Genomic DNA, 12292 nt, shown 5'->3' with positions numbered 1-12292 from the left:
CACTACTCAGCAGTGTTCCAATGCATGATGGGCATGGCAGCACATGCCTTTCATTGCAGCCCTTTGGAAGCGGAGGCTGGAAGGAAGGTCATGAGTTTGAAGCCAGTCTGGGTTTACATAGCAAGACACTGTCTCAACAACAGGCATACAAAAACAAAACAAAATACAGAAACCCCAAACAAAACCAAACCCAACTCAAGTATAATTATAGTTTAAAAAAATCTGAGATCATTGCTAGATAGTGCTGGCACATGCTTTTAATCCCAGCACTTGGGAGGCAGAGGCAGGCTGATCTCTGTGAGCTCAAAGCCAGCCTGGTCTACAACAGTGAGTTCCAGGACAGCCAGACTACAGAAAGAAACCCTGTCTCAAAAAACAAACAAACAAACAACAACAACAACAACAACAAACCAAAACCAACCAACTAACCAAACCAAAACCAAACCAAAACAAAACAACCCACCTTGATGGTAGCACACACCTTAAAAAAATCTGACATCATTTTTATTGGTATTTATCTTATTAGCAGTGTGGTCAGTAAAACTAATAGTATGTGGGCTGGGCTTAGTGTTAGGGTGCTGGGCTAACATATGCTTTCATAGGTTTAATTTCCTGCTCTGAAAATTAAACTAAATACAAAACCCCCACCAACCCTAAAATTATGAGATACAGTAAAATGACTAACATTACAACATTACAACAGGAATATAATTATATTATGCAGATGAGGAAATGAGATTTTAGGAAAACAGTGGCTTGCTCAAGGTCACATTAATACTATGTGATCACATGTCAAAGCATATTTTTTTAAAATTGTTTATTTTTATTTTATACGCATTGATGTTTTTTGCCTCTGTGTATGTTTGTGTGAGGGTGTCAGGTCCCCTGGAACTGGAGTTACAGAAAATTGTGAGCTGCCATGTGTGTGCTGGGAATTGAACCCAGGTCCTCTGGAAGAGCAGCCAGTGCTCTTAACCACTGAGCCATCTCTCCAGCCCCCAAACCATAACTTTCTAACATAGATCCTTACACATATATAGAATAAACACAGCACATGTATTCAGTTCATGAATGAGAATCAGTATAATGAAATTGTTTCAGAAAGCTGCAGATTATATAGATGGGTAGAAAGCAACATAGAATGAGATGTGTGGGTGAGATCACTAGACTTTTAGGTTATTTTTTGGCATGGGACAGACTTCTGTTATACTTTTACTAGACAAAAATTTAGAAGCTAACGCGTACCATCGTAGACTGAGTTATTAAGTTGTGAGGAAATGGTTCAAGTGTGTCCCATAATGAAATAATTCTTATGTGACATTGAAAGGCCCATCTTACTCTGTCTTTTCAGTTTTGCACTCATTTTCTTGACACAAACCAAGGTCAGAGCGGGTTCCCTTCCACATTGCCTCCTTGCTTCTTTACATTCAAATCTTCAGCACCTCAGCAGTCCTTGTCAATGTCAGCTTCTCTTCTTTGGTGCACAGTGATGTTCATATGGTCTTCTTTTTCAGACTCACTGTGAACTTATTGGCCATAGTAAAATTTCATAACAATCCATAGTGAGAAATTAAAATTATAGCATAAATATACAACTACTTTCCCGTAACATTTGGTTAGCAGATTTCAGAGTAATAAACATTTTTACTTTTTTTTTTCTTTTTAAGAAATGAGAATTTCAACTACCAAAATAAAATTGAACCATCTTAGGTAATTATGGAAACAATTTTCACATTAAGCAGTTTAACTGCCTATCAGTTAAGTATTGTTGAATAATTGTATATTAGTTATTAATGTTATTTAGTAACAATTTTATCTTATACTAGAAATGATGATATTGGTCGTTTAACTTAATTAACAGTTTCTCCCCTTTTTGATGCTGTTAGAAAACATTGGGATGTCTTATTTAGTTTAGCCCTCAAGCAATCAGCCAAGGCAATTACCATGTTAACAGAAGGCATTCATTTCCTTACCTTAGCTAAAGGTTTGAGGAACAAAGAAATCTCTCAGCTCATCTGATGAAACCCAACTTCCTCTTGAGACTGGCATTAAGTGTTGGTTCTCCGGAAGATGGCTCAGTTCTAAATGGAGAAAACATGCCCCTGAGCTCTTGTTGTAGGGTGGGTTGGAGTATAGCTTAAAATTCAAGTAATTAAAAAGCTACCCTTTCTTTCTTTCTTTCTTTTTTTTTTCTCGATACAGGGGTTTTTCTGCGTAGCTTTGCGCCTTTCCTGGAGCTCACTTTGTAGCCCAGGCTGGCCTTGAACTCACAGAGATCTTCCTGGCTTGGCCTCCCGAGTGCTGGGATTAAAGGGCGTGCGCCACCACCGCCTGGCCAAAGCTACCCCTTCTTAACTAGTTTGGAATGTGAGCTTAACTCTTTTTTTCATTTTAAATTGATAATTTCATTATGCATATAATGTCTTTTGATCAAATCTACCCGTCATTCTCCCTCCAAAGCCTACCCTTCCCCCATTTCCCTCCCATTTTCATGTGCTCTTTTTTTCTTTTTCTTTTCCTCTTTTCTGTCTCTTTCCGTCTCTCTCTCTCTCTCTCTCTCTCTCTCTGTCTCTGTCTCTGTCTCTGACTCTCTCTCTCTCTCTCTGTTTCCATCTCACTCTCTCTTTGTCTCTCTCTCTTCCTCTCTTCCTTTCGTTCTTAAACACACTGAGTTTCCTTTTGCTGCCTCTATATGCATGGACTTAGGGACACCGAAGATGTTTAGGACCACTGCCTATCAGGGACTGCATCCTTAATCTTGTTCCCCCAGCAGCCTCAGTTGACAGGAGCTTTTTAGCAGTGGGTGGGGCTTCACAAGCCCCTCCCTATTCATGCTGGGATTCGGCTGGCTTGTGTTGCAGGTCTTGTGCATGCGGCCACAGCCTCTGTGAGTTCTGTCAGCAATCTTTCTGCCTCCTCCTCTGCAGCGATCCCTGGGACTTGGCCTGGGGTGTGATCGAGATGTCACATGTAAAGCTGGCCAGTTTTTGTTTGTTCTGAATTAACTTTGAAATCTTACTGGTATGATTTTTATTGGCTAAACTAGAAATGATACCCGACAACTTCTCTTAACCATCTCATTGCTGTCAGATAGACTCTCTTAAGGTGTATTTTTTGACACATAATTTATAATTTTGACAGGTAATTGATTAACATTTATTTGCTAGTTCTACCATTCCCAAACAAAAAGTCTACTAAATTAGCTATCATGAGGCACATTTTGCAACTAATATATAAAAACATCTGGTCATGGTGGTGCATACCTATAATCCCACCACCCAGGAAGATAACACACGAAGATTGTGGGTTCAAGACCAGTCTCAAAGGAAACTGCCTTGGAACAATACAGAAAAATTAGCTAACATGAAACAAAATACATTAAAAAAAAAAACCCAGGCTTTTACCAGAAGTTACATTCTTATTAGATATTCTATGAAAGCATCCATGTACAGATGTGTGTGTGTGTCTTGTGAATGTGTGTATGTGTACATGAGACACACACACACACAAACACACACACACACACACACACACACACACACACACACACACAGATTGATTACTAGTGCCCTTGGTGATCAGGCTATCAGATCCCTCTGTAGTCACAGGCAGTTGTGAGCTGCCCAACTAGGGTGTTGGAAGTGGGTCCTCTGTAAGAGGAGTAGGAACTCTTAACTGCCAGGTCATCTTTCTAGCTCCAAGATAATGGTTTTGTAAGCAAATTTACTTCTAAATTCTTTACCTGGTAGTATCTAGACCCAATTTTGTACGTAAATAGGTATTTCAAATTAAAATGATCCTAGTGTTTCCCATCTGCAGATTAGTTACTGAGGTCTATTTTGGCTTCAACGTTGTGCTGAATTACTTACATCACTTTTGTAAAGGTCATTTGCTGAATTAGTTCTCTGGTATTTTGCCAGTGATCCACTCTGAGTGCAGCACAGACTTATTTTCTAACTCTATACTGAAATACTTTACTAACAGCCATATTGGGGTGTGTGTGCTACGAGATCCTGTCTTCTGCTCATGACAGAAATGTTTCACTGATCAGTTCATAGAAGCTTGTGTTTACCTGCATATGACCTACAGAAGATCAAGCCACTCAGAGTCTTAGAATGTATAAATAGGGGAGACACTAACTGGGGCTCACTCCTAGTGAGGCGATGCTGGGAATTGATGGCTCCTGATGGGGGAGAGAGTAATTTTTCTTTGGGAGTGTGGCCATTGGTAGGTTGCCCATGTTCCAGGGGATGGCCCCACACTCATACACATATAGGCAGCAGTCATTGGGCTCAGTGGGTTATTAAAAAGTTAAAAATAGAACTTATATACAACTCAGCTGTGCCATTCCTGGGAATATGCCTCAAAGATTGTTTAGTGTACCCTAGAGGTACTTGCTTAATGGTTTATTGCTGTTCTTTTCACTATAGCGAGTGTGTAAATTGTGGACATGAGAGCGGAGAGAGAGTCTAAAACTATGTAGGTAGGGACCATGAAAGGGGGACAGGAAATGCCGAGAAGGGGCAGAGGGCAAAAGGTCACATGGGGCATTGTCTTAGTTAGGGTTTCCATTGCTGTGATAAAGCACCATCACCAAAAGCAACTCGGGGTAGAAAAGGATATAATTTCCAACTCTCAGTATAATTTCCAACTCTCAGTTCACACTCCTTTACTGAGCAGAGTCGGCAGGTTCTCAAGGCAGGAACTGAAGGAGAGGCCATGGAGGAACACTGCTTACTAGTTTGCCCCTTATGGCTTGCTCAGCCTGCTTTCTTATACACCCAGGACCACCTGCTCAGAGACGACACCACCCACAACTGACTAGGCTCTCCCACATCAATCATTTGTTAATCAAATGCCTCACGTGCTTTCTTACAGGTCATCATTTTTTTTGAGACAGGGTTTCTCTGTGTAGTTTTGGTGCCTGTCCTGGATCTCTCTCTGTAGACCAGGCTGGCCTTGAACTCACAGAGATCCACCTGGCTCTGCCTCCTGAGTGCTGGGATTAAAGGCGTGCACCACCATCGCCTGGCATTTTCTCAATTGAGAGTCCATCTTCCTAAATAACTCTAGCTTGTATCATGTTGACAATAAACTAGCCAGGACAATTGACCCCTTGTCAACCTGACACACCAATGCCTTACTATTAAAACATAACCTTTCCCTTCTTGTTCATCCTCAAGATCTCATATTAATATCACAATATAATGCATAAATATCTTTAAAAGTTCTCTATTCTTATATTTTTGGTTGTGAGCCTACCCTTTAACGGCTGAGCCATCTCTCCAGCCAAAAAGTTCTATATTCTTTAAGTATTCAAAAACTTTAAAAGTTAAGTCTCTTTAAAATATCCAAAGTTCCTCTAAAATTACAGAGTCTCTTTAAAATACCCAAGGTCTCTTAACTGGGTTTCCTCTAAAATCAAAATAAGTAACTTTCTTACTCCAAGAGGGAAGACCAGGGCACTGTGACAGTCAAATAAAAGCAAACCCCGAGTCCACATCTATAACTAAGTAAGAAATTGCCCACAGGCCAGTATTATGGAGGCCTTTTCTCAATTATGTTTCCCTTTTCTCAGGTACCTCTGGCTGTGCCAGCTTGACAAAAATCTAGCCAACAAAGCCTGAAAGCAGAAGGCAGGCTACTGTGGTAGCAGGGCTCAAGGAGTGGGGAGTTAGGGAACAGGGAGAGGTCGGGGAGAAGGAGTGTGAGAAGCGAAATAACGAAGACAAAATTTTCTTGAAAAATGCCACAATGGAACCTAATTGTCTGTATACCAATAGAACATGAATAGGTCATACATCTGTAACAGGTCATACATCTGTAATTTGTCACCAACTTTTGACTGCTGTCAGGGGCTTTGAAATTTTGGCAAATAGGTACTTAACCACTAATAGTTAAAAGATGCTTTAGGTTTATAAAGTACGTATGTTTACATGAGTTTGTCTTAGTACATTAGAGTTGATGGGTAGGGAATGGGGTGGGTCTGGGAAGAGGTGGGTAGAGGAATGAATATGATCAAAACACTTTGTGTGTAATTCTCACAGAACTAACAAAAGGCAGAAAAATTCCTTTATATTGTTTAATAGCGCCAAGTCTAGTAGGCTGCCCCTAAATCTTAAGTGGTTGCCGTGATTGCTTCACTTCTGCATATTTCATCAGGAGACTCTTCACCAATGTATTTAAAACTCTACTCCCCACACGACATTCAGGTAATAGGAACCTAACTCAAGGCTTGAGGAATTTACTCCTCTAGTTTAGTAAAAATCAAGTAGGAATATAGATTCATTTTATTATTAAAAATAATGTATTAGGAGTTTTCATACTTGAAGTCTGGATTATATTCTAGAGAGTCCTCAAAATTAGTAACAGATTAAGATAAAGATCCTCCAAGAGGGGTTGGGGATTTAGCTCAGTGGTAGAGCGCTTGCCTAGAAGGCCCTGGGTTTGGTCCTCAGTTCCAGGAAAAAAAAAAAAAAAAAAGATCCTCCAAGAAACTCTTTCTTTTAGGGAGCCTTTCACTTCCTCAGCTAAGCACATAGTCAAAGTCTTTAATATGGAAGAGCTGTTATGTCTTCAGAACTGGATCTTCAAGTAGATTTGTGATTAAATCTAACAGTTGTGCTCAGTCAACTTAGACCTTAGGAGAGATGATTCTGTAGAAAATCAAAGATGCTGAAAAAATATGGTACTTCATATATTCAAGGATTATCTTCATGAATGAGATAAAAGTTATTCTTTTGAAGGAACAAAGCCATAGCATATTAGAATTTTGAAACTGCTACAACCATAGAACTCATTTAAAATGGCTCGTTTATTTTAAAAGGAAGAAATAATGCATAGTTAGTAAGCTTGAATTACTACATTTGTTTCTTTGTAGTTCAAGTTCTGTTCTTGAGTCTAGGTGTTACATCTTACACTAACTATGTACGTTGGCTTCATTTTTCAGTCCTATATGTGGGGGCTATCTCTGAGTTTCCTGTCAAATATTTGTCACATTTATCCATAGATATTGTCAGAATTTGCAACTAGGGTATTTCAAAGATGAACTAAAATACAATGGAAGCCACTTCACTGCAGAGGAAATTTCCTGATTGGATGTCCGCACTGAAAGCAAGATGTGCTGCAGAAGAAAAGAAGGTAACTGTTCATTGATTATTTGTTCAGATGGGAAATTTTGTTTGAATTTGACTGTGCAGTGAGTCATCCCATTGCTTTTAAGCATCAGGTCATTGTTTAGGAAAAACTTTCTGTTGTGTGAATGAATCAGTTGTCGAAAGGTAAATGGGACTCAATTTTAAGTCAGTTTTATAAAATGAAAATCCCTAATATATTTTTTCTTTTTCTGTATCTAGTTTTCATGATTGATGTTGTTGATTTGTTCCAATTCATATAATAATTTAGACAATATCAATGGTGGTGAATTTTTGGTTAAAATAGTTCAAGTCCTTGGAGACTTAAGATCTGGTAATTCGCCACCAGCATTTTAAGGTCACATTATTGCATCTAGGATGTTAATACAATTATCAGGAAAAAACAAATAAATTAAGTGATTTTATGAAAATAAGAAGTTTGAAAATAGAATGGAATGGAAAAATAATTTTACAGCTTTGCTTTTGTTAAACTGACCTATGGCTTCTTATTCTAAAATGTAAAACTAAATGCTATAAATTTCTTCAATGGACTTTATTATTTCAGTGAAGACTTATTATCTACTGTGATGTTTATTTGTGCCTGTTTTGAATTGTGCTTAACTCAAGGCATGTATTCAGAAGAGTGTTCTGGAAGATGATCTCCCATTCTTAGAATTCACTGGATCCATCGTTTACAGTTATGAAGCCAGTGATTGCTCTTTCCTGTCTGAAGATATCAGGTAAGGGATCTAAAGTTCTTGTCATTAAATTTAGACCCTTAAAAAATACTTGTAAGAAATAGTGGGTGATATTTATGAGTGCCTAGTTTTACAACGAAAGTGTATTTTAGAAGTATTTTTACATATATCATAGCTAAGTTGTATTCTACTTTTTAAGTACAAAATAAACTCACTAAATTAAATTAGTAAGGTGCCTATTTGTTAATTAGTAATCTTTTCTGCTTCATTAGATAAGTTTTGTTTGTTTTAGTGCTTGAGATGTAATGTACAGGAAATTATTGAACACACTGTTTACTAATTTAGGGAAAAATGAAAATATTATTTAACCTCTAACTGTATTTTTGTATCTTACTAAAACATCAACATATTAAGTGATGGTTATGAGTCTCTGTTTTATTAAAATTTTATTTTTATTTTAACTTTTACAATGTGTTTGGATGCCTGGTCTGATAAATGTTTGTATACATGTATGCAGATCCACAGAGGCCAGAAGAGGGCTTTGGATCCCCTTAAACTGGAGATACAGACAGTTGTGATCTGCCATGTGGGTGCTGGGAATCAAACCTAGGCCCTCAGCCAGTGCTCTCAACTGCTAAGCTATCTTTGAGGCCATTCTGTTTAGTTAGTGATAGTTGCCCCAAATGGTCTGTCAAAAGAGCCTTAGAAATTACTGTTGGTACTTTTAACAGTTGCCTGTCTTGGTTCATTTTTTGAGACTATAACAAAATTCCATGACCTGACAAATATGTAAGTAAATTTATTCCTTACAGTTTTGGAGGCTATAGCGTCCCAGAGAATGGATTGGCATCTAAAAGGGACCTTTGTACTGTGTCTGTAATGTGGTAGAGAGCAAAGGGGTAGAGAGCAAACTGAAATTATGCCAGTTCCCGGATAGCCTCCTACTCTCCTGAAAAAGACTGTCTATTCTGCGGTTGAATTGCTTGATACTATTTCTTTTAAGTTTTTTTCTCTGTTTTCTTTATGCTTCAGTTTTTTTTTTTGCTATGTCCAAGTTATTTCTTCTGCAGTGTTTGATCTACTGTTTAACCTCCCCTGTGACTTTTAAATTTTAGATGTGTTTTTTTTTTCTTTTATTATTTTTTTGTTATTGAAAATAGATGTTTTAAATACAACATAGTCTGGTCATGGCTTCCCCTCCCCCAACTCATCCCAAGTCCTCTCCACCTCACCAGAAAAAGAAAGAGCCAAAGAAAAAACACAGGAAACACAGAGATGCAGAGACACATACTTTCACACATAGGAATCTCATAAGAACACAAAATTGGAAACCAAAATATATATGCAAGAGACCCATTAGGTAAAAAAAATGCTCCCTACCATGATGACAATGGACTAAATCTCTGAACTGTAAACCAGCCCCAATTAAATGTTTTCTTTTTATAAGAGTTGCCTTGGTCATGGTGTCTCTTCACAGCAATAGGAAAATGACTAAGACAGAAGTCTTCTTAAAGACTTTATAAAGACCTTTTAATATTTTCTGGCTGTTTATTAAAAGTTGTATATGTCACAGCTATGCTCACCAGTCTTTGGTTTGTCCTTCAATTTGTGAAGGATGTTATTAGCTATGGAAAAGTAACAAAACAAAACAGTCAAAAACCATGCAGTCAATCCACACAAATTTCCCTTTGATAGCATGCGTCTCTCTGACGGTGATGTGATCGGATTTGACATGGAATGGCCACCTGTATACAGACAAGGGAAACGAAGCAGAGTTGCCGTGATCCAGTTGTGTGTGGCTGAGACCAAATGTTACCTGTTTCACATCTCTTCTATGTCAGGTTGGTGTCTCTGTGCCATTTTTATATGGCCGACAATAATAATGTATCAACCTTCTTCCTGTAAAATTAAGTTCTTTCACTAACAGGCTTCCTCTCATGATCTTATATTTACTGAAGTATTTGTGTCTTACCTGACCTTTATATCATTTTCCTGTGTTAGAGAATAGAGAACTGAAGTTAAGAGGTCTAAATGACCAGGACTAATACAGTGTTACTGTTAATAGAGGTGGCATTCAAACTCATTTTTTCTAGTCAATTTTTAGTCAGGACTCTTCGCATTAAATAAGAAAAGAAACAGTTAAGGTGAATGTGATTCTAAATTGAAGCTTAATATAAACATCAGTTTAACATACATGTAATATGCATAAGAATAGTAAATCCATTATACTTAACAGGGTTATGGAAATAATCATTGAATGTTTTAGTTTTCCCCCAGGGATTAAAAATGTTACTAGAAAATAAATCAATTAAGAAGGCAGGTGTTGGAATTGAAGGAGACCAGTGGAAACTTCTGCGTGATTTTGACATCAAATTGGAGAGTTTTGTGGAGTTGACGGATATTGCCAATGAAAAGGTAGAAATAATATATGTATTATTTTAATAAACACGGTAACCTGTGTTTCACAGAATGTGCGTTTTCTATATAAATGGGTTCCTGCCCCCCAAATATGTAATGTAAGCTATATGTTGATTTTGGTGGCCATACAGAAGTTCAGAGCACAATAATGAAAACCTTGTGATTTGTTGTCTCAGCATGCACAGTTGCCTAGGCCAGTGTTCATCCATCTCTACTGCCAGCTCTCACTTCTCTCATGCATTTGCACACTTGAGTATTGTATTTCAAAGAGATTTATTCCCATAGCATTGCCTGTGTAAAGGTGACTACAGTGCAGCTCTTGATACAGAGCTTTGAGCGTCAGTTTGACCTTTCACACCTTCACCTAAATTTCCAATATTAATAATAAATGAAATATTTACATTCTCCTACTTAGCCAAGTATTCATTTGGCCAGGAAGTCAAAAGCATTCTAACCCTTTCAACTACTTTCTAGGAACAATATCATTAATGTTTAAACATTTTAATCTACATGTTAGGGGACCTTGGAGTTAAATTCATAATGTAGACTATAAATGAGGTTTTAGTGATGGGACGTTTGTTTATTTTGGTACTTTTCTGGTTTAATTTGTGGTCGGGTCATTTGGTGGTTCTTAGGAATAACTGACAATAAAGGAGAATGTTTGGTCTATTACCTTTTCATGACTTCCAGCTGAAGTGTGTGGAAACTTGGAGCCTCAATGGTCTGGTTAAACATGTCTTAGGAAAACAGCTTTTGAAGGACAAGTCCATCCGCTGTAGCAATTGGAGTAATTTCCCCCTCACTGATGACCAGAAACTGTATGCAGCTACTGATGCTTATGTATGTATTTAAAGACCTCTAATTATGATGTCATTTTTATTCCTCGTACTGAATTGCTTTAGAGAAATTGTATTGTGATTGTGTCATTAGTTAAAATATTTTATTTTAGTTTAGCATCAAAATTGTTTAGGAATACATCAGGTGAAATCCTCCATGTTCATTAGAAAGTACCAATTAATGGATTGTGTAGTGGTCATTCTGTTCACTGTCATGAAGCCATAGTGAAGTCCAATTTCTGTGTAAAAGAATGTGAACTTACTGAAATCATGAAAGGCTTAGGCTTAGCAGGCACAAATGGTTTGATGATGTATTTTGAATATAAGCAATTCTGAATAAGAAAAATCACAGGCTTTCTATATTTAAATTAGCCTTATTCCCTATATTTATATTTAAAATGTGGAAATTTAGAAAAATTGCTTCCAAATTTAGTTGCTGCTCTTCTTAGATGTATTTTCATATTTATAATCTGTACATACTGGAATCTAGGATGGTCTTGGAAATCATTCTTGTAGATTTTGCTAGAGAGGTAACACCTATTTTTATTTTGGTTATCTTTAACTTGTACTTTGTTTTTCTGTTGCTTTTTTATAGGCTGGTCTTATCATCTATCAAAAATTAATGAATTTGGGTGATACTGTACACGTGTTTGCTCTAAATAAAGGTATGTTGTGGCCTAAAATAAAAGGTAAAATGTGAGTTTCCTGTTTTGTGTGATTTGTTTCAAAAAGTCAATGTGTCTTTGCAAAGTATTATGCTGCTACTTAAATGCCTGAACAGTATTGCCAGTGACAGTGAAATGCATCAGGATTAAGGATTGGAGTTTTAGATACTTTCCCTGTGGGAGAGTAGGGCTTAAACCTTCTTTTTGTAGGGTTGCTACTCTTCAGTCCCATAGACTTGATACTTACTGTCTTTGATAACATCAGGGAGGCAACCAACTTCCTCTATACACAATACGTTAGTTAGTGTGTATGAGATGTGCTAGAGTGTTCTAGTTTGAGCTGTTTTCTTCATTCAGCTTCATTGTCTTGTGAGATGTTTTGATGGGGTCATGATTGCAGAAGGAGGCAAGCAGGTAGGGGGATAAGCAATAGCTTTGTTGTTACATAGGCCAGTGGTGGAATCTTAGCCATCTTGTCTCTTTCCCCATGCTTGTCAAGTGGATAATAGCAAACTATCTATGTCATGGATTAGTTGTGACTA

General features: G+C 37.5%; 1 protein-coding gene across 3 annotated transcripts in view; it reads left to right on the top strand.

Moving 5' to 3' along the window:
• Wrn (WRN RecQ like helicase) overlaps nucleotides 1–12292 on the top strand; it is a 113040-nt gene that overhangs the window by 15124 nt on the left and 85624 nt on the right. For all 3 annotated transcript variants that reach the window (XM_028877195.2, XM_028877196.2, XM_028877194.2), the window contains 6 exons: nucleotides 7010–7140; nucleotides 7761–7873; nucleotides 9527–9672; nucleotides 10098–10246; nucleotides 10940–11089; nucleotides 11681–11750. In XM_028877195.2, coding sequence (XP_028733028.1) covers nucleotides 7060–7140; nucleotides 7761–7873; nucleotides 9527–9672; nucleotides 10098–10246; nucleotides 10940–11089; nucleotides 11681–11750 — 709 coding nt within the window. In that variant the 5' untranslated portion in view covers nucleotides 7010–7059. The remainder of the gene's footprint in view (nucleotides 1–7009; nucleotides 7141–7760; nucleotides 7874–9526; nucleotides 9673–10097; nucleotides 10247–10939; nucleotides 11090–11680; nucleotides 11751–12292) is intronic.

The sequence above is a fragment of the Peromyscus leucopus genome, chromosome 17 (genome assembly GCF_004664715.2).
Source record: "Peromyscus leucopus breed LL Stock chromosome 17, UCI_PerLeu_2.1, whole genome shotgun sequence".
Taxonomy (NCBI): Eukaryota; Metazoa; Chordata; class Mammalia; order Rodentia; family Cricetidae; genus Peromyscus; species Peromyscus leucopus.
The sequence above is the reverse complement of the archived record's forward strand: the minus strand, read 5'-3'. Positions and strand labels throughout refer to the sequence as shown.